The sequence below is a fragment of the Carassius gibelio genome, chromosome B14 (genome assembly GCF_023724105.1).
Source record: "Carassius gibelio isolate Cgi1373 ecotype wild population from Czech Republic chromosome B14, carGib1.2-hapl.c, whole genome shotgun sequence".
Taxonomy (NCBI): domain Eukaryota; kingdom Metazoa; phylum Chordata; class Actinopteri; order Cypriniformes; family Cyprinidae; genus Carassius; species Carassius gibelio.
The window spans coordinates 28,942,885-28,966,406 of NC_068409.1; the positions used below are offsets into that span (position 1 = coordinate 28,942,885).

General features: G+C 37.6%; 1 protein-coding gene across 1 annotated transcript; it reads left to right on the forward strand.

The window, feature by feature from the left end:
• The first annotated feature begins 8,062 nt into the window (after positions 1-8,062).
• On the forward strand, positions 8,063-10,024 carry LOC127971591 (uncharacterized). Its single transcript, XM_052574706.1, has 2 exons — positions 8,063-8,831; positions 8,915-10,024. The coding sequence occupies exons 1-2, from the start codon at positions 8,063-8,065 to the stop codon at positions 9,856-9,858; spliced, it is 1,713 nt and encodes a 570-aa protein (XP_052430666.1). The 3' UTR covers positions 9,859-10,024.
• The last annotated feature ends 13,498 nt before the right edge of the window (positions 10,025-23,522 follow it).

Sequence of the window (23,522 nt, forward strand, 5' to 3'; positions counted from 1 at the left end):
GCATCTGAGACATGTGTCCTGAAAACAAAGGCTGTAAAGGAGAACCAGTGTTGACCATGTGAAAATGAGGAGAAAGAGACAGAAAATAGCCTTTAAGTATATGTGGAAGACATATTATTCACCTCTGGGTTCTGGACAGGAATAATAAGATACTGTTTATCGTCACTGTCACCTCTGGAGAAGAAGCCATGTTCTCATCTAATGAGCTCCACCAAGCTGCATCAAAGTCTAAGAAAAGTGAGGAACTTTAGATAAAGTTATGCATTACTGCCCAACACCGGTCAGCCCTGCAGACCACATATATTTTCTAAAAAAAAAAGAAAGAAAACGAAACAAAAAAATACAACGGAATATATATAAGCCATCTGATACAAAACGTGAAGACACTGTGATGTTTGCTGCTCATATTTTTCTGCTCATGGCATAATTAGAGGAATCTTGCATGTACAGTATGAGTTGGCAAATAGAGTTCTGGAGGAAATTAACTTGTAATGCAAATTGTTTTATTAGTCTAATTTAGACTACCTGATTTTACTCATATTTGGTGCTTTGTGTGTTTCTGAAGTATTTTCTGTTTGCTCATTTCCCAGTTTGTGCACATAAACCGTAACTGTTTGTGGCCTTGAATGTTCAAACAAAATGGAGAATAAATGTGCTGAGTAAAAATAAGGGACAAGAAAAGAGGAGAAAGAGAGAGAGAGAGAGAGAGAAGGGTACAACAAACACAAGGCCAATACTCATTCAATATATGACACAGACAAACATGTTGAATTCTTAACCACTACAGTGCATTGTAACCTCAGTAGCAGCACTGAAATTGCCATTGATTTGTTTTCCTTTTTTTTCTTTTCCCCCTTTAAACCACAGCCTATACATGGCCTGATTGCCTAATATTTCATTGACCTGGTCGTACAACACCACATTCAGTCAGTAAAGGGGGAAAAACAATCAATCAAAACAATTGTAGCTGATTAGAGTTTATCCACAATCATGTTTTAATACAACTTACTTTATTTGTTGTCAATACATGTAATATTTTTAAAGGGTATTTGTTTGATAAATTTCCCAGAAGATCAGACACCTTTCGCTTTAAGCCATTAGTTAATGTGCATAATTTGTGCAATAATGATTGCACATGTGCTAATTGCATCGCTGTGGTCACATTTGCATGTGAGTCCACAACTGATGTGGGTGAAACCAATGAATCTGTTGTGTTGAATGCAAATGCTACAATGCATCACTCTACTTGAATGTAACTTTATTTGTTTATGTATGCATATATGTATGCATGTAATAGCAGCATCGTATTTACATTTGGATTTACAAAGTGGAGTCGGATATTACCAGCTTTATTTCTCCTCCTCTCACAAATCAATGTTCACCACTTCTGTAGAATCATTCTTAGATGGCATTGTGCCTCTAGTCCCACTAGCCCCCCCCCCCTCCCCCTTTTTTTAAAAAAGTCTTTTTTTCTTTCGTTTAGCCAATTGACCAGATGCTTCCTTTGGAGTATATTTTGTTGTTGTTGTACTAAAAACAGGAGATTACCTATTGTGTTTTATTAGTGTCACTTGTTTGCTTTGTCTCTGTTGATCTAATCACTTATCTTCTTTTAGAAACTGTCTTGTCATTTGTCCTGCATTTTGTAAAAGTGCTGCCTCACTCTCAAAACAATCTTTATCTGTAAATAGAAGTAAAAAATAGCCATTTTTGATCGTAGTAGTAGATAAATCTGACTTCACACACAGCATGTCTCTCTCTGTTGCCTTCTGCTTCATCCATCGTGAGAACATTAATATGGCTATTGAAAAGCCCTAATCTGGTAAAATTAGTGCTGTATATTGAGGTGGGGTATTTTAACGAAATTTTAAAATTACCAATATTATCTATGATTTTATTTTAGTTATTTATTTTAATGATATATTAAGTTAAAATCAGCAAATTTACAAAATACACTATCATTCAAAGTTTTGGGGTTGGGTTTGATAAGCCTCTTATGCAAGGGTGCATTTATTTAATCACAAATACAGTAAACACAATATTATTGTGAACTATTATTACAATATGAAATTAGTGCTTCTATTTTAATATATTTTAATATAACTTCAGTCTTCAGTGTCACTTGATCCTTGAGAAATCACTTGAATATGTTAATTTGGTGCTCAAGAACATTTATCAGTATTACCAATGTTGAAAACAGCTTTTTGGTAGAAACCATGATCCGTTTTTTGTAAGGATGTCTTGATGAACAAAGTTCAAAAGAACATCATTTGCATGAAATTACAATCTTTTGTAACATTATAAATGTATTTTTTATGATAATGAATACAATTTTGATTTTAAATTAAGTAACATATAAGATTAAATAATGAATTTAAAAATAGGAGAAAAAAATTACTACCAAAGTGCCTAAAAGTGAAATATTACACCTTCCATAATGCCTTGAAATAACCACAGGTTAATGCAGTGCCATGATATGTGAATCAGCTCTCTGCAATCCATATCTAGCTTGTATATCTATTGTTGTACAGTACATTAAGCACTTCAAAAGTGGCCATTCAGAAGACCAGAAAATCAGACCAATGGGTGGCCATTCCGACATTTGCATCTGAGACATGTGTCCTGAAAACTAAAGGCTGTAAAGGAGAACCAATGTTGACTATGTGAAAATGAGGAGAAAGAGCCAGAAAATAGCCTTTAAGTGTGTGTGGAAGACATATTATTCACCTCTGGGTTCTGGACAGGAATAATAAGATACTGTTTATCGTCACTGTCACCTCTGGAGAAGAAGCCATGTTCTCATCTAATGAGCTCCACCAAGCTGCATCAAAGTCTAAGAAAAGTGAGGAACTTTAGATAAGGACATTGGAGAAGAGCAAAAAAAAAAAAAAGATTGTGAGACAAATGTGAGGGGAAAAACAGTGTAAACCTTAAATTAGAGGTGCTGCAGGATTGGAGAGATTACAGGAGAAGGTGGAAGTAACCTTTTAATTTAATGGGTACAGCTTTCATTATGGAAGGGGGGACTGCATCTGCTGTACATAGCTGTTTTGATAATAATGGGATCATTCTGTTTTTTTTTTTTCTTTTCTTTTTTTTCTTTTGGTGTTCATTTGCAGTGCAAACAGGGAAATTCATTGGGGGAATGTTAATAATACTAATGAATACTTTAACATTCTCCAGGTATCGTAAAACTTCTAACATTGAATGACTCTCTATGGCCGACCACCATCGAACATCTGTTTCTACAGCCAAAAACGTGGAAGCTATAACAGCATTCTTATTAAATTATGTATTTCCAGCGAATAGTGACCTTGTGTTAGAGGTGTATGTATGTGTGTGTGTGTGTGTGTGAGTTTGTTATGCACCTGTATATAGCAAATAAAACATGTGCTCTCAGAGGAACAAGCAGGGAAATCAGAACTGCACATATTTTATTCCTATGGTACTGTTCTAAATGTGGAATATTCTTCAATTTGTACATTTCTATTTTAACTCATTAGTCTACTACAGAAATGAATGGTAAAAACAAAAACACTTAGAAACTAGCTTAGTATAAAGTTGTGATGTAATCAGGCATTGTGTTGCAGATGGGGATACATTTGATTTCAAGGGATATTACTGGCATTTTTCATTTGGAACATTTTATATACATTACATAATTGAGCTGCCTCGTCCAAGCAAAAAATAAAAATAAATAAATAAATAAATAAATAAATAAATAAATAAATAAATAAATAAATAAATAAATAAATATCAAGCTTCTGTTCTTCTGTTGGATTCTTTTAGGCTTACTAAATGTATTAAATTGTTTGTGATGGGTCATGCAACAGTATAAGATGATTCATTTGAGGAGGATCTTATTTTGCTGTGTCTCTTTCACAGAGGCGATCATTATCTATCAATCAAATGTTTCTGTACAGTCTAAATTGAAACACAGGGACACATAAAATTAGGTCTTTGCTGTATCTCTGGATTTTTTCTTTGCTGTTCTGTGACAGTTCGCCTTTCTTACTGAAAGCAATTCGTGTCCCTAAGGGTACCTTTTTTTTTTCTGTGCTATCTGTCTGAACATGAGTCTCCTCACCTGCTAGAATCCAAATATGTGGGAGGTAAAATTTTAATAGCACCATACAGGAAAGGTCAAGTTAATCAAGTAAGAAAAAATCACAAAATAAATGCTAGGAAATCATATACCCACACTATTTGTTTACTGAAAAGTGTAGTCTAATGACATATAACTTGAACTTGGGTCTCTTCAATCAGTGATTGTTGCCTTTTGATAATTAGTTATAATAGGGATCATAGCATAACACCTGATATTGGGGTTTATTATTGTTTGTAATCAATTTTGGCATATCTTTTCCATCTAATTTTTAAGATAACCTAACGTTCACCCAAACATAATCTTTAATCTAATAACGCTATTAAATGTAATCTTTAGCAAATCTCAAAATTAATAATAATGGTCTGTTGTATATTAAAAATGTTTTGTTGCCCAATTCTCTTGTAGAATTTAAAATAATTCATTTTAGTTTTTTAGTAATATATATATATATATTAGGGGTGTAACGGTTCACAAAATTCACGGTTCGGTTCGATACGATTCACTGGTGTCACGGTTCGGTTCGGTACGGTTCGGTACGTTTTAGATACAGCAAAAAGAAAAATTGGCAGATAAATTTCCTTGATTTTTAAAAAATGTTTTATTTATTAAAACTAACAAAGTATGTTTTTTTTTTTTTTTTTTTTTTACATTGAACAATGATGGAGCTATTCTTTACCCATATTCTATGGTGTTTTCTTAGCAGCATATTGTATAAACAAAAACAGCTCCTTATAAAAAATAAAAAAAATGAAAATGTCATATTGTTGTAGTAGTTATGAACACATAGAAAGATGTAACCTTTTATATGGAACTCTATAACTCTTTATATTGAGTGTGTTTTTACTCAATTGGTTCTCTATAGGGCTTATGTTTTTTGGAACAAAGCAGGAATTACTCTCTGGCTGAAATAGGCTCGTGAAGGAATATTGTAACGGGGCTCAATTACATTAAGCGTGTTCTTAAAACCTGCGTTTTCCACTACAGAGTAAGGCGCTCGCTCACTCAGTACGCGCTGAAGGCTCGTTGGAAAATGGCCAAAGGGTCTTTTACACAGGACGCGGTATGCGCGGTGCTGGACCCTGGGCTCAGCGTTGCCCTTCAGATACAACGCGATTTGCGCTGCACCATACCAAGAGCAAAGTAGGTGGAGTTTTCAAAACTGCCCTTGCATACGTTCTATTTATAACAGTTCTTCTATCTAATAACGTGCAGGCCTGTTAATTGTATCGTACTGGTCAGGAAATTCCGAAACAGTATAGTACTAGTCCATTTTGATTTCCGTGCTTGTTTGGATGCCCCGATCGATTGGTAAAGTGCACCCAAACACGAGACCTGTTGGTTATTGGAGGTTCTTTTTCTAACTTCGCTCGGTGTTTCACTATGGGAATCGCTTTGGGCGTGACCAACTACGGAAGCTCCTATGCCACCACGTCTGTCTTTGACAGACAGGTCGACCTGAGATCAGGCTCCGCCCCCACCTATATTACTCAGGTCGACCCCTACGAAGTCATTCTCGCTTTCTTCCCGTGAGGGACTACAAGCTCTCTCAGCAAGTCCAAACTTTTCGCTGATTTCGCTTAACTGTTCAACTGGCGGGCCGTCATTGGAGTACGCTACCGAACGCGACATCAGTGGATTGGATTGGTACTGTGTTGAGTGTCACACCGAATAGTGTCCGCGTCAAGGCGAGCTATTCTGTTCAGATTATCGCGTGTTATCACGACGATAGGATTTTCAGTGGTGTCAAGCCACCATAGGCTTTACGCGTCAGGGCGAGCCGCGAAAAGGGCTAACTACCCTGTGAACCATTAATCGGACTAACGTGTTACGACGAGTCTTCGAATCTCTCTTTCTCTCTCCAGCCGTCATGTCGACAGTCATTACCCCCGCCAAAGGGAATGAGTCGAAGAAGGAACCCGCACCCCGCCCGTGTCCATCATCATGTGGAGCAACCGTCTCGGGCAGGGATCCCCATCCCATGTGCATTGTGTGCATGGGCGCCAAGCACGCTCAAACGTCGCTTGCGGACCCACAAACGTGCGTTCACTGTGCGTCATTGCCGGTTAAAATTTTGGAGAGAAGGCTGAGAGTGGCGGTGGCTAGTCAGCAGGACCCATGTCTGGCTGGAGCCATTGCGAAAACTAAGGCTAACGATCATCAGCGAGCTACTACGACGAGCTGGGCTGAGATGATGGAAGCCGAATCCCCGGATATGCCTCCTCTGTTCGATGGCCTTCTCGCACACGAGGATGAGGAGCCGGGAGACGAGGACGCAGAGGGCGATGCTAACTCTGACCTCCTCGACTTGGACATGGACGAAGAGGAGGAGGAAGACAACTCTCTCTTCCCTGTCCAGCAGTCTAGACCTCCTAGCGCGACTGACACTGGCTCGCAGGCAGACAGTAACCTGCACGAGGTATGCAAGCGAGCCGCGGCAAAACTGGGCCTAGCGTGGCCCGCGGCCCAGGATTCAGAGGGAGCAGAGAGGGACCTTTATGACGGGAAAAGGCTACCGCCTGCTCTAACCACAACGAGACAACTCCTACCCGCCGTGCCGGCGTGCATGAAGGAGATGTCCCGCCATTGGGGTAGCCCCTTTAAGAGCAAGCTCCCGACCAAGGGATGCTCTAAACTTGAGATCCAAGGAATGGGAGAGCTGGGGCTGGCCGGACCCCCAGCGATAGAGTCTTCAGTGGCCTATCACCTCCATCCATATCGTCGATCTATTTCTGCCTCTTCTCAAATTTCGCTGCCGAACAAGATGGAGCGCCTGACCGCGTCCATCTATCAGAGGATGTACAAGTATGCGGCGCAGTCAGTGTGCTCGCTGAACGCAGTGACTTTACTGTCAGCGTACCAGGCGGAGATTTTGGAGGAGATGGGGCGACAATTAGATACAGGAGTGCCGAACCCAGCTCTCTGGGACGAGATATGTGTGGTAAACGACCTAATTCTCCGCTCTTCTCGTGGCGCGGTTCAGGGCTGTGGCCGTGTTATGGGCTTGGCCGTTTCAGGTGAGAGAGCGTTATGGCTGAACCTGTCTGGTTTAGGCGACGCTCAAAAAGCTGAGGTGATGGACGCTGCGTTCGACCCAACTAAGGGCCTTTTCGGACCAGCTCTCGAGAAAATGAGAGAAACCAGCACCCTCAGGAAACAGGAGGACGAGGCTTTTAACCTCTGTTTACCGCGCAAGCAAACACCGCGACCACCCTCTCAGCCAGCACGGCAAGGTTTTGCAGCAGCCGCTGCGGCGAGAGGAAGGCAGACGGGAGCTAGGAGTGTGAGACCGCCTCCCAGCGGACAGCAAGTGGGCTATCGTCCGAGATCTGATGGCTCCGGACCCGGGGGGAAACATTCATTTGCGGCCGCGGCGGCGAGAAACCGCCCACCCCACCCCGAGGATCGGAAGAAGAAGCGTGCGACCTGACACGCGAATGTTCCCCGTCACTTCTCTCTCCACCCGCAAAGAGAAAGAGGGGGTCCAGCCCTGTTGTTCTCAGTTCAGTAAGGGCTCCAGCTATAAGCAATCAAGTTCAAAACGTTCTCAAGTGTCACCAAGCACTTACACTGGGTTTTCAAACGCCCATCAGTTCAGGGGAATGTTTAATAAAAAATGCATTATCGCATCCAGGCCACAGGCTGAGGGCGACGTGCTCCCCCAACTCATTAAACACAATAAATGTTTCACTATCGCAGCCAGGCAGTCAGCCGAGGGCGATAGATTGCAAAAAAATCCAAACATTGAGATGTGTATCCCTAGCCTCTCCGCTGGAGGGAGCGCGCGCACCTCCAGAAGGGGTCAGCGCGGAGACGGTAATGACGTCATCAAAACGCGCCGGCGTTGGGGAAGTATACAGGGGACCTCTCTCGACTCGCATACTCAGTTGGCGCGCATGCGCAGCTCATCCGTGGGTTGTAAACACGATTTCACGGGGATACAGGCTTCAATTTGCCATGAAACCACCCAGATTCAATGGAATAATAGCCTCAGCGGCCGAGGGAGAGTCAGCTCGCGTCCTGACGGCCGAGATAGACTGTCTTTTAGAAAAACGAGCCATCAGAGTAGTGCCAAAGGAAGTGAGCTGTCAGGGCTTTTATTCCCGTTACTTTGTGATCCCAAAGAAGGGGAGCATATCTCTGCGTCCAATTCTAGATCTCCGTGTATTAAACGACTCTAATGGGCAGAACTGTGAACGGCGTTTGGCCCCCTCAGCTAATTCACAAACACATAAATTACTTGGAATTGTTGGCAGTGTTTCTAGCGCTGAAACATTTTCTGAGCTTCATCAGGGGTCAGCATGTTTTAGTGAAAACAGACAATTCCACAGTGGTTGCTTATATCAACCGACAGGGAGGCACACGCTCTCTTCAGCTGCACCAGCTGGCAAAAGAGCTGATTGTGTGGTGCGACATAAGTCTTTTATCCATCAGGGCAACCCATGTTCCAGGGATATTGAACAGGGGGGCAGACTTGTTGTCCAGAGGAAATCCCCTGTACGGAGAGTGGAAGCTTCATCCCCAGGTGGTGAAGCAGATATGGCAGAGATACGGCCAGGCGGTCGTAGATCTCTTCGCCTCGCAGGAAAACGCCCAATGTCCTCTGTACTTCTCTCTGGCAGACGGAAATGCACCATTGGGTGTGGATGCTTTAGCCCACCAATGGCCAAATGTCCTGCTGTATGCATTTCCCCCTCTGAGCCTGATTTCACCCACTCTAGCCAGGGTGAGGGAAATGGGATTGTCGCTGATACTGATAGCCCCACGTTGGCCTTCCAGACCTTGGGTGGCCGAGATTGTTCAGTTGAGTCTTTGATGAATGGTGTGGACGGATTCATATTGTCCCTTTTCAATGTTCAGTGAGGGACATTTTATGTTTCCTGCAGGATCTGCTAGATAAAGGGAAAGCTTTTTCTACAATAAAGGTATACTTAGCGGCTATATCTGCTTGTCATGTGGGTTTTGGTGACAAGACAGCAGGTCAGCACCCTTTAATAAGTCGATTTATGAAGGGGGCACGACGTAAGAGGCCAGGGGCCAGGCGAATGGTCCCATTGTGGGATTTGTCTACAGTCTTAGAGGCCCTTTCTCAACACCCTTTTGAGCCATTGGAAGCTATAGGGTTAAAGTTTCTCTCGCTCAAGACAGCACTACTGTTAGCGCTGGTGTCAGCTAAGAGGGTGAGTGACTTACAGGCACTGTCGGTTAGCCCATCTTTTCTGCAGTTTTCTGCAGGGTTTACAAGGGTTTCCTTTCGCCCTAACCCGGCTTTCGTACCTAAAGTAGTGGATTCGTCATATAGATGTCAAACTACAGATCTTTCAGCTTTTCACCCTCCTCCGTTCTCTTCTCCAGAGGAGGGGAGGTTGAATGCCTTGTGTCCTGTACGAGCACTTCGTGTGTACGTAGAAAGGACAGCAGGTTTCAGGAAAAATGACCAACTGTTCGTGTCATGGGCTACTCCTCACAAGGGGAAGCCATTGTCACGTCAGCGACTGTCCCACTGGATTGTAGAAGCTATTTCCTTAGCATATGCATGCAGAGGTTCCCAACCTCCCGAGGGCTTAAGGGCCCACTCAACTAGGGGCATGGCGACATCATGGGCCTTACTCAGAGGTGTTTCGGTCCAGGAGATCTGTGCTGCAGCAAGCTGGGCCACACCGCACACTTTTGTGCGATTTTATAGACTGAACGTGTCTGAGCCATCCTTAGCTCATGCAGTGTTAGGAGTCAGCACATCAAGTCCCATATGATTGGTATAGCGTATGTTGCAATCCGGGAGTGGTCTATATCTCCCATAGTGAAACACCGAGCGAAGTTAGAAAAAGAACGATGGGTTACTTAACGTAATCCCAGGTTCTTTGATAACAGAGTGAGGTGTTTCACCAACACTTCCCTCCTTGCATAGGAACGGGAAGAAATCTCTCTTAATGACTTCGTAGGGGTCTTTGACAGACAGGTCGACCTGAGATCAGGCTCCGCCCCCACCTATATTACTCAGGTCGACCTGTCTGTCAAAGACAGACGTGGTGGCATAGGAGCTTCCGTAGTTGGTCACGCCCAAAGCGATTCCCATAGTGAAACACCTCACTCTGTTATCAAAGAACCTGGGATTACGTTAAGTAACCCATCGATTTTCTATTTCTGGTCTTTTAAACGCATTGGCCATTTTTTAAACGAGCCTTCAGCGCTTACTGAGTGAGCAAGCGCCTGACTGAGCAGCATAACATAAACATATAAGTTGGTGCTTTTTTCTTCTTCGGGGGTGTCAGGGGCGTTGCCTGTTACGTCGTTTGGGTTATTGGGCTACCTTGTTGAATGCATATCATTATATTTCACAATTCTTTTTTCCAAATATAATTAATTAGTCCAATGAACCGTTCGGTACATAGTGCGTACCGCGTACCGAACCGAAAGCCTCGTACCGAACGGTTCAATACGAATACGCGTATCGTTACACCCCTAATATATATATTTATTTACTGTAATAACTTCATTATTTATCTAGTGCATAGAGCGTTTTCTTCTTCCACAGGGTTGTGATAAGCAGTCATAGGTCCCAGGCTGTTTACTTTTTTTTTTTTGTCACTCCCTGGTTTTCCATCCCTTCTGAATTGAAATCACCTTCTGCAAGCTTGTACATCCCTCTGAATCCTGTCTAAGCAACATGATGGTAGGATTTACATAAGGACAGCCAACCTACAGCACAGGTCAATAAAAGACAAGCACATGTGTCCTCTCTGAGTGACATTCTTATGCAGGAACAGACCCCAAGGTGAGGCATGTCTCTAGTTGAACATGGGCTGAGTGGCATGATTATTAGGGCTGCTTTATCTCCTGCATGTTTATTGAGATGGAGCAAGGTGAGATACTTACTAACAGGTCTTTCATGAAGCATGAGACTAACAGCTTCAAGTACATTTAATGTATACTTACAGAACGTTAAGTCCGTCTGGCTTAACTACGTATCTTTTAAACTTGATCACAAAGAAAATACTTGTTATTCTCTGTTTATTTAGAATTATCTTTTAAAGAAAGTCATTTCACTCGGCCCCTTAATTGCAACGAATGGAAAAATCCTTTCTGGGTGCCAACGGGGTGGGGGAGGAGATGTTACAAAACATAATCTTAAATTGGGAAATACCGAAATCTCATAAAATGCATGCCACACTCAAATTTACTGTCATATTTCAAATGCGCACAAAAAATCTTATATGTTCTTGTGTTTTATGCTGGAAAATTGTGATTTCCAGTTCGTGAACGAATCGTTCAATTTAATCGGTTCTTAGTGAACCGGTTGAACCAGTTCACCAAATCGAATTGAATTGTTTGAAACAGTTCCCATCTCCAGTAAGCATTAATCCACAAATGATTTAAGCTGTTTACTTTATTTTAAGGTGGCTGACACTCCCTCTGAGTCAAAATAAACCAATATCCCGGAGTAATTCATTTACTCAAACAGTACACTGACTGAACTGCTGTGAAGAGAGAACTGAAGATGAACGAACATGCCCATTGCTGCAGCACTTTTCATTCTCGAGTCAAGAACCGGTTGCATAAGTTGTCGGATCACCAGTACACTGAACTGAGAACCGTTTCTGTCAGACGTGTCTGATTTGAGAATTAATGAGCTGATTTAATTTTACAAGAGGACAAAATTAAATGTGTAAACTATCAAGACAAAACTTGTGCAAATGGTAATCTTCTAGGTCTATGGTGGTTAAAATAGCAAGTAATCCACAAATCAAATGCGTGCTGGAAGCCTAGTCAGTACGAATCATGGATAGACTAAGATAGATTAAAAACATTAACTACTGTTCACTAATGAAAGCTCATTGTAAGCCTTACACTGTTACAATAATAATGTATTACTTTATTTTTTTTTTAATTTAAGAATGAAATGTGTTCAATTCTCTAAAATCCTTAACTAGCCTACCTCTGAGAAAATGTTATTGCTTTAAAAGTAATGCGTAATTTTTTTAAATATATTTTAAACATATGAGATTCATCTAGTCAAGTGCAATTTGACTTGCAAATGCTCTATAGTGGTAAGTATTTTTGTAAATCTACTGCAAGTATATTTGATTGTTTTTTTTTTTTTGTTTTTTTTTTAATTTATTTTATTTTCAGTATTCCTCTGTATTAGTGCTGGGTAAATGTATTGATTTGTCAATTTTAATCAATTCTCATTTTTATGAACCAATATCGATTCTTAAATACCAGGAATTGATTAGTCATCCTGTTTTCAGTTGTTGAATGAATGGAACATGTAGTGCACATCCCATCCAATAACTCACAATAATCTTTGTGCTTTGTTATTATTGATATGAAACAAAGTCTCAGATTTCAAATTACGTCAGTTTTCTTACGAAATTCAAAAACATAAATCCCATTTTGGCGCTGTGGTGCGAGATCGCTCAGGCTCAGCTCAAGAGAAGCACATGATCTTCTCTTCCTCAATAATACCAGTTACAGCGCGAAATAAACATGAATGAGCTTTTGGGCTGTCAACGAATATTCAAAATTGTAACATATATTCAAAAAGGTGAAAATTAGAAATGAATGTGAAAATTAGAACACTAGAAAAGAATCGTGTAAAAGTAAAACCCAGTTAACCTTGAGATTATTAGTAGAACAAAATATATGGCTATTGTTTGCTACCACGACAAAGCATGTCTGTACATTATTATTGGTTTTAGTCTATTACTGAACTGATCCCAAATCGTCCTTTTCTGCATCGCGATGCATCGTACAAACAATTAATTTCGACACCCCTATTGCATATGGACATATATTTTGAGATAATCATTTCACATCATCATATAGCATGTTTTATTAAGTTAGGTGCAAAAAATAATAATAAAGTTTCAGTAAGCACAGATCCAACAAATCATTCTGTAATCATCCATCTGCCTGCCGTAAGGTTGCTGACCACTGCACAATTGGATATCTTTGATCTAAACTTGTAGGACTATCATCCACAATCCTAGAACTGAGGTCTAACAGTAATCTGTAATCGGTCATCTGTCTTTCTTGGTCTTGTCTCGTTCTCATTATATACAAGTTCACATTTTTCATGATATCTACATTATTTAATGATTGAAATTGCATTTGTTTTAAAATTCCCAGAGCAGTGCCCGGTGTTCTGTCCAATCTCATTTTGTCTGTGCATTCTGCAGGATGATGACGAAGCCTTCATCCAAAAATCCACAGAGGAGACCACAGTGGGAATCTTCATTCTCAAAGTCTGTGACCGATCAGATGACATCGGGATTGTTCTGGAAGGCCAGAACATCTTGCAAGGCTTGGAAAACTTTGCGTTAGCTACGGCAATGCTTTTTGGTCTTATGTATGCCTTAAATCTCAACTACTCACCTGAAATGGAAAGTACATTTGAGATACTGCAGAAGATAGTCATGGAGCTGGATGGCTCCACTCTGTCAAAGAAAGCACAAGTTATCAGAAACAGACTCTGTGAGTGAGGTGTTTCCATGGTCTATTGGTTAAAAGGACACTCTGATAAGAGCCAAGTTATGCTTTTGACTAATTGATACTGTTCATTTACTTCTGTAGCACATACATACAAAAATAGTTGTACTGTTAAGAAAAATGCATCAATTTGACTTTTCTTATGATTTTAAAATTTAAAACAAACTGTTACACTTTTGCCTTACACTGTTACAATAATAATGTATTACTTTATTTTTTTTTTAATTTAAGAATGAAATGTGTTCAATTCTCTAAAATCCTTAACTAGCCTACCTCTGAGAAAATGTTATTGCTTTAAAAGTAATGCGTAATTTTTTTAAATATATTTTAAACATATGAGATTCATCTAGTCAAGTGCAATTTGACTTGCAAATGCTCTATAGTGGTAAGTATTTTTGTAAATCTACTGCAAGTATATTTGATTGTTTTTTTTTTGTTTTTTTTTATTTATTTTATTTTCAGTATTCCTCTGTATTAGTGCTGGGTAAATGTATTGATTTGTCAATTTTAATCAATTCTCATTTTTATGAACCAATATCGATTCTTAAATACCAGGAATTGATTAGTCATCCTGTTTTCAGTTGTTGAATGAATGGAACATGTAGTGCACATCCCATCCAATAACTCACAATAATCTTTGTGCTTTGTTATTATTGATATGAAACAAAGTCTCAGATTTCAAATTACGTCAGTTTTCTTACGAAATTCAAAAACATAAATCCCATTTTGGCGCTGTGGTGCGAGATCGCTCAGGCTCAGCTCAAGAGAAGCACATGATCTTCTCTTCCTCAATAATACCAGTTACAGCGCGAAATAAACATGAATGAGCATTTGGGCTGTCAACGAATATTCAAAATTGTAACATATATTCAAAAAAGTGAAAATTAGAAATGAATGTGAAAATTAGAACACTAGAAAAGAATCGTGTAAAAGTAAAACCCAGTTAACCTTGAGATTATTAGTAGAACAAAATATATGGCTATTGTTTGCTACCACGACAAAGCACGTCTGTACATTATTATTGGTTTTAGTCTATTACTGAACTGATCCCAAATCGTCCTTTTCTGCATCGCGATGCATCGTACAAACAATTAATTTCGACACCCCTATTGCATATGGACATATATTTTGAGATAATCATTTCACATCATCATATAGCATGTTTTATTAAGTTAGGTGCAAAAAATAATAATAAAGTTTCAGAAAGCACAGATCCAACAAATCATTCTGTAATCATCCATCTGCCTGCCGTAAGGTTGCTGACCACTGCACAATTGGATATCTTTGATCTAAACTTGTAGGACTATCATCCACAATCCTAGAACTGAGGTCTAACAGTAATCTGTAATCGGTCATCTGTCTTTCTTGGTCTTGTCTCGTTCTCATTATATACAAGTTCACATTTTTCATGATATCTACATTATTTAATGATTGAAATTGCATTTGTTTTAAAATTCCCAGAGCAGTGCCCGGTGTTCTGTCCAATCTCATTTTGTCTGTGCATTCTGCAGGATGATGACGAAGCCTTCATCCAAAAATCCACAGAGGAGACCACAGTGGGAATCTTCATTCTCAAAGTCTGTGACCGATCAGATGACATCGGGATTGTTCTGGAAGGCCAGAACATCTTGCAAGGCTTGGAAAACTTTGCGTTAGCTACGGCAATGCTTTTTGGTCTTATGTATGCCTTAAATCTCAACTACTCACCTGAAATGGAAAGTACATTTGAGATACTGCAGAAGATAGTCATGGAGCTGGATGGCTCCACTCTGTCAAAGAAAGCACAAGTTATCAGAAACAGACTCTGTGAGTGAGGTGTTTCCATGGTCTATTGGTTAAAAGGACACTCTGATAAGAGCCAAGTTATGCTTTTGACTAATTGATACTGTTCATTTACTTCTGTAGCACATACATACAAAAATAGTTGTACTGTTAAGAAAAATGCATCAATTTGACTTTTCTTATGATTTTAAAATTTAAAACAAATGTCAAGGTATGTTTTTTAATAACTTGACACTGTTTGTTTACTTCTGTAGCACATACATAAAAATGAGTTGTACTCTTAAAAGAAATGCATGAATTGGACTTCTTATGATTTTAAAATTGAAAACAAAAATGTCAAGGTACGCTTTTGACAACTAGATATTGTTCACCTTTTCCTCTACACCTGTTTGACAGTGTATTTTTCTTAATGTTTGTTTTGTTGCAGTTACTGTATGAATGGTTATTACTGTTCACCTTTTCCACATGTTTGACTGTGCCTTGTCTTTTACTTGAAGTGATGAGTAAATGAAATGGGTAAAGTGATATGAGTACTGATGTGCTGTCATTGTTCATTGACATTTGTTCATGGAATCTAAGCTATTTTTAACTTCAAATATCCACACAGAAATCTTACTTCTAATATCACAAAATGTATGTTAACTTTAAAAAAGAATACAGCGATTTGATTCAAGAAATGTGTTTGCTTGTCTTACTGCTTTTAAACTGCAGTAATGTTGTTAATGTACTCAAAACTAGTGGATGTAAAAACACTTTTTTAAAAAAAAATTAAAGGCATCTTATAGTATTCTAAAACTTAATCAGGTTAGTTTTATTTGTTGAAAACTCGGCATATATGAATGCAAAATATAAAAATGTCATGTTAGTTTAATGAGCACAAATTATGTATCTTGAACATATACTGTATAAATCTATTTTATTTAACAAACAAATGTTGTATTTTTAACATATAAAAATCATGTTCGTTTAACAAGCACAAAATTATGTATCTTTAACATATAAAAATCATGTTCGTTTAACAAGCACAAATTATGCAGCTTTAACGTGTAAATCATGTTGCGTATACCTCAGTTTATTATATGCAACCGATGTAAATATATATTTTTTTATGTTTATCCAACAGGTTTTTTTTTTTTTTTTTTTTTAGTGTAGGATGTGATGTAAGTTGTGTTTTTGTTGTGTCTCGCGGGTTTCACAATAATGGACATGGAATGTTGACGTATACATAAAGCGATTGAAAGAATGGAAAGGAGGAATAAGAATCTACAACAACTGGCAGTGCTACATTTGCTACAAGTGCCTGAACTTCAGCATCCGTATATTTACCGCTGTTCATCATATTTGCAAAATAAGTTGACACAATGTTTACAGTATGTTACACTGGATGTTTAAATTATGGCAGATGAGGGCATTTTAGAATGTGTCTGGCCAATCAATTTATACTTAATTCATGGGTAGTACCAGTTGTGCTGGTTAGACCCAAAGTATAGGAGCTAATTTGGTTCTCAAAAAAAGGCAGTCCGGTACTAAACGCAATTTTTAACTAGCACATTCCTATTCACAATCATTCTGGTAGCAGATGAAGGCAGCATTAGTGAACAGGCATTGACAATGGTAGCTTTAGCAACATTGAGAGCCATACCCTTACAGAGAGCCAAGAATCTCTTTTGGAAAACAAAATATAAGGCATGATGCTTACTTTGTCTGGAGTCTGGACGTTTGTGCGTGAAGTGTTGGTATCGCCCCCTTTTCAGACCCCTTTTTTGTTTGTATGGCAGTTGAATATGGTGTAAATTCTTAGCACAAAGTATAATAAGTTTGCGTTTTTTTTTTTTTTTTTTTTTTCGGGACATTTCGAAAATGAAATGTAACCACTGTGTCTGTGGTCTATAGAGGCTCCTATGTTCATTGGTGCATCCCAACTCATGACACTTTTAATGGCTTTTTGGCACTGATATTGTATCTCCAGAAAGTACACCAAGATAACAGCAGACCACAGCTTCTCACTCAGGGCTGTGTATATGCTAATATGGTAGAGAGCGTCACAAATGGGCAGGACTTTCACCAACTACCTGTATGTTGTCATAGTCTGGAACTGCTCGTGTGAAGAGACTGTTTATGACTTTTTAGAATCATAAATCAATGAGTGAGTGGATTTTTAACATTATAGGCTGGTTGTTTTCACACACTGCAGCCACACAACTGTGTTCCAACACCTTATAAAAGTGATTTTTGCATTCTATGGCACCTTTAAGTTTTTACAATGAAAGGCAATGCAACTGCATGAAATATATTTATTGTGTAATTTATGATAATGTATGCTTTTAATATAATAAAATTATAATTTATGAATTAATATTTATGTAATTTATGATCTATTAATTTAACTAATTATTGTAAATTAATTAATTCTAATTGAAAATAATAAATTCATAATGTTGGTTTAAGAAATTCCTGTAGATGAAAATGACACTAGCAACTCCAATGTCATGTATTACATTTCCAGGGAAGGCAGAACCGATAAAATGTATAATAAATGCAGTGCATAGATACATACTTTAAATGAAAATAGTTGCCACAATGTACTATTTAAGGAAATCTACCTACAAATGTCTTAATTACAGCGGTTTTGCATATTACGCTGGGAGAAATCATTTTAAGATTGAAAAAAAATTGCACCTTTCAGCTTTACAGTTCTTGACATGAGTGACAGCGCAATATTGAGCCAGATTGAGTCTTTCTGTGAATGCTGAGAATTAGTTTAATGCAGAGTGACAGTCTGAGCTCTAACTGATCCCAATGAAAATCCACCGAGTATGACAAGGCACAATTCGATCTATTGTGGACATTTAATCAGTTGAAAGTTAATTTAAACTTTTAAAGGTGCTGTAAGAAATGTTAACATTTCACTAACTTCCTTCTCACCAAACCCATATCTGCAAACCTCTACAGTATGTGCAAAATGATTTACATGCAGAAAGCATTTGTGACTGCCTAAATATTTTCTTTTTCGTTCTGTTTACAGCCACAAAAAACAGGTGTGATTTCTTAGGACATCTATTTCTGTGATTGCTCTCAGGTGTGTTTGGTATAAAAAAAAAATAATAATAATAATAAATACAGCACCTTTAAAAAGATTATGAACTATAGCATTTCTCTTCCAACTCTGATGATTTTACTGCTGCAAATAATCTGATACATCCATATGCCATAACAGAATAGTTTGAAAGTAATTTTCTCAAACTTTATTGCTGAAAAGGCTTTTTAATATGGAACTCAGCAAAATGAAGAGCCGAGTTTTTGGCCACAGTGATTAAAACAAAGAAATATGGACATAGTCTTGATTCTGTGATCGGAATTAGGATTATATAGTTAATTGCATTAACATTTCCCATCAGAAAAGGCCTCTAGCAAGAATGAGACTTTATTCCCGGTCCACCTTTTTAAATAATTCTCTTTTCATAAGATCGGCAAAGTAGGCTTCATTTGAAAGACCACATGTAATTAAAAATGCTCTGTCTTTCAGAATTGTCCATTTATTTGCCTTTGAAGTTCTCAGTGGTTTAGCATTTGCATATTTTGTTGATGGTCTAGTCTTTTTCACACCCCAGGGAGAGCTCTATAGATCATCAAATGCCAACATTTTAAATAGTCCCAGCGGGGAACATTTAAATTCAAATGTGTTTAAAATATATAAAGAAACAGACCGAGAAACTTGCTCTGCTTTCAGAATCTATTCCCTTCATTGAAGTGGTTTGTCTGTTTATGGTGATTTATTTATTTGTCACTATAGACAAACATGAATCACCATGCAATATAATTTCTATTCCATGATTCATTGTTTGTGTACACTGTTGTAACTGGAACTATGCATTTTTATCACGGTAATTATCATTATAATTAATTATTTTTGTTATTGGAATATGAATTATGACACCACAGTTTTTTTCTTTTCTTTTTTATTGGCCACTATTTCATAATAAAACAACATAAAACCAGAAACTTGTTCCCATAGAGCTAAGCCAAAATTGCTATGTGCCTCTGGAGCTGCAGAAAATTATGTTATGACAAAACTAATTGACTGATGATGCAATACCAACTGACAATCTCAATGATCTTAGGCATTTTTGGGTTATTTCTACAGTTCCCATTAAAGAATACTGCATGTTTTACATAAAATGTTAATCAGCTATCGTGTCACATTATTTTTCATGCATAAATATACCCCATTAACACAACTTCATAAAGATTAGTACCTGAAATAAAGGTTACACACACACACACACACACACATCTCATTTTATTGGTTAATGTCTCTGAAACTTCAACCAACCCTGTTACATTGGTGCCACTTTCCCTTTAAAATACCCTAAATCACATGACTTTCTAGAAGTGATGTCATTTTCAAACCAAAGTGTCCAAGTACAAAGTAAGTGTTACAGCAGTAATAAATGTTTCTCTCTTTTTCTGAGTTTTGGAAGACTCATAGCTTAAAACACACAAATTCCCTAGAATGTGAATTATTTGGTCAAGATTATTAGGTTATATTATATTGAACTCAACCAGTGTGTTTCTGTGATGGCCAACTATTTTCTCACTTTTCACATATGTACACTGTATATATTGAATTTCAGACCTGTTCCACCCACCAAACTGTAGGAGTGACCCCTTTACATACTGTTCAGTTGAAGTTTTTATGAAAAAAAAAAAACCCTTTCATGCATGAATTATGGAAAACATTATATAGATTTTTTTAATTAATCTTTTTATTACATCTTTCTCTGTATATAATGGCGACTACTAGCAAACGTTTAAACAATGTTTGCATCTGTGTCGGCGTTATTTGACACCCGATGACACACGCGATCTTTGCGTCACAGCTCTCACCTCAGTACACTTCTACACAATTAGTCAAGTGCAAAGACTGCAAGTGTGGGTATTTGGACAAGGCAATAGTAACCAGTGTTACAATATTGCTGTCAATCTACTGACACTGCCCTCAAGTGGTTTGGAGAAAATTACCATGATAAATGAAACATAAATGAAGTTAAATTAACTGTCCACAAATATGGCCCCCATCCGTAAAAGGGTTAAAAAATATATTTAACATCAGTTTTTATCCATTAACGCAGGGATAACTGTTCGTTTCTTGTGCACACCCACACCCACACTGTTTTGTCAACACTGACCTTCATCTCCCCTGGGCAATGTATACAGGCATTTATCTTTTATTCATTCTGCCATTTCTGAGGTTGGCACCTTTTCTGTCACTGTGGCTTTTCAAAGTAGAAGCCATTTTTTTAAGTGTAGAGCTCCATGTTTTTGCATCATACACAATATTTACACGTCAAAAAAAAAATTATATTTATAAAATAAAATAAAATGTATTAAACATATTTTTGCATACAATAATACATTGATGCAGTCACATTGGATGTGCTGTCTGTCAGTAAAAGCACTCAGACATAGAAACCAGGTGCTTCTTTTCAGCTTTTGTTTTCCTCTGTCTTTTATGCTGCCTTTCTATACTTTCTCTCTTTTTTTGTGACACAAAGACATAATTGTAACTATGAAATAACATCAGCCAGTATTTTTTCCACTGCAAGAAATTGTAAAATACGGCAACTGACAAAATCATAGCTTTTGAAGTAGGCTTGACAAGCTGTTCCAATCGTTATTTTTGTCAGCCGTAAGGATTGCTTCAAGTACCGAACACTTTCATGTGTTCTCTATGACATGATTACTCAAATAATCCTTCCCTGTTTCCTTGACACTGTGCAATGCTTTTGCTCACCAGCGTCACTGTGTTAACTCTGATGTGTGTTTTTGTCATTCTGTGATATGCATTATGATTCATCTTTGTTTACATTAGTGGAAGGAAGCCTGTCAAAAGAAAAACTCATTTCTCGATGCTTTATCTTCAGCAATATACTCCAATAATGATGAGAGGCTTGTCATCCACATCTTTTTAAGATATAGTTGAATTGTTCACAATTTCACAGCTTTCTGCACAATTTGACTATTAGCATAATATTTAAAAGTATATTTCATAGTTTGTGATTATTTATTTCATTGACAATTTGTTTTCTGGCATTTTGATCCAAAACGTGATCCAGATGTCTCACATTAGACATTTTTAGCCTGTACCATGATCACATTTAAACATTTTGAAAATGATTGAAAAACACAGCTTTCTTTATGGGAACAATGCAAAATGGGCACATTAAGGAAGCATTGCATCATTTGAGATTGCAAGTCATCAATCTACAGTACCCTACAATTTATTTCATTCGTTTGAATCGCAGTTTGAAATCCTGTAGTCCTCACTTAAACTGTTCTCTTCCTGCATGACAGGTTAATGTTTCCATCTGTCCATCTTTGAAATCATGTTTTAATAAGCCTGATGCACACTTTTCATACCTTTTGCACATTCTTTGAATCTCTGGAGAAAACTTGGCTACAGTCTTTTCAAATCGACTCATTATATAATGGAGATTCAGATGGACCATTTCAGACTTCAGATTTCTAAATACAGAAGCTTGGCCTTTAGATGTGAAGCTACAGCAGGCTAAAAGGTGACTGAGCACAAGGGAATAGCCATTAGTTTCATAAAGCAATTAAAGCGGATTGCTATTCCATCTCAGTGAGGCTTATTTCGGGATGATTTTCAAGGATTAAAGCTGAAGACAATTTTCCAGCTCCTCTTGGATTATTGATTGATTTCTGGAAGAGAGGCATGCCATCACAATCAGCTTTTGCTGTTTTGGTTGAATGGAGAGCAATATCCGTATTTTGTGGGAGTGAACATTTTTTAATTTATACTGCATCTCTTCAGGTATGTCATTAAATCTTTAGAGGTTATAATATGTCAGTAATGAAGATTTATTGCCTTGAATTACTTATCATAGAAACAGAATAAAACCCCTTGATTACGCATTAATTCTATTTGCAGAAAATCCAAATGCAGTATATTGCAATCAATTATAATAATTAAATCATTAATTTGTCTAAGCAAATATGACTTGTACTATTACTCCTGTACTTTTTTTTTTACTTATTTTGTACTTAAAATTTTTTTTTTGGAAGAACTGACATACAAAGGAAAGAGCGTTTCTGGGGTGTTCCAAAGGTTTGATACCACTACCGAAAATGTCTTTTTGCATTTATTCTAATCCTCAACTAATTTAATTAATGTTATAGTTTTAATTACACATGGTATTATCAGCATAACAATATGAGTGAAATGTTGGACTATGCATAGTGTATAACTTCACAAGATTGTCAAAAAAAAAAAAAAAAACCTGTTGATCATATTTTCTATCACAATTTTGCATATTTGTTTTCTTACCAAGAAATAGACTTAAGTCATAAAATTTATATTTTTTTTCAGATTTCAAAGTACTAGAAGGCTACTTATTTACAGGTTTAAATTAGATTAGATTGAAAATCCCAAATTTTCTGTGGTCTCAAATATTTGGTAACCTTGTTGTAAGCTAGTTGCTTACTTAATTGTTTTCCGATGTTTGTGGCAACACACTTCCTGAATATTAAATTTTTTAACTCATATTTCTTAAGCAAGTGTCTTATCTCTTTGAGCATTCTGTTTTTGCCCCAGTGTGCCAAGAACAAACAGCAGAAGTGGGAATAAAAACGCAACAACAGTGAGCAAATTGCACTTTATCCTTGTATGTGTTTAATCCAGTGTCTAAGTTTCAATTTTGCTGCTATAATAATGTTTACAGTCAACATCTGTGAGTAAACAAATTATTAAAAATAAATAAATAAATAAATAAATAAATAAATAAATAAATAAATAAATAAATAAATAAATAAATATGCATATACTCCGAGTTTTAGGGCTACAAAGTGACCTACGAACTAAAGTGATTATATCTGTTGGAAACACAAAGTTTTCATGGGTCATGGGTTGTTTCTGTGAGAAATTAAATATTTTTATACTTCATGAGTGAAATTAGAGCTTGAGATTTACATTTACTGGGAGGATTCAGCCAGTGAAGTGTAACATGTAATGGAGATGCCGTAGTAAATATGTAATGAGTATTTGAAATGAATTTAGTGGTCTCTGAAGCAGACGGCCACTCAAGACCTTGCAGACCTTTATAAGGTGAACCAAATCTAATTAAGC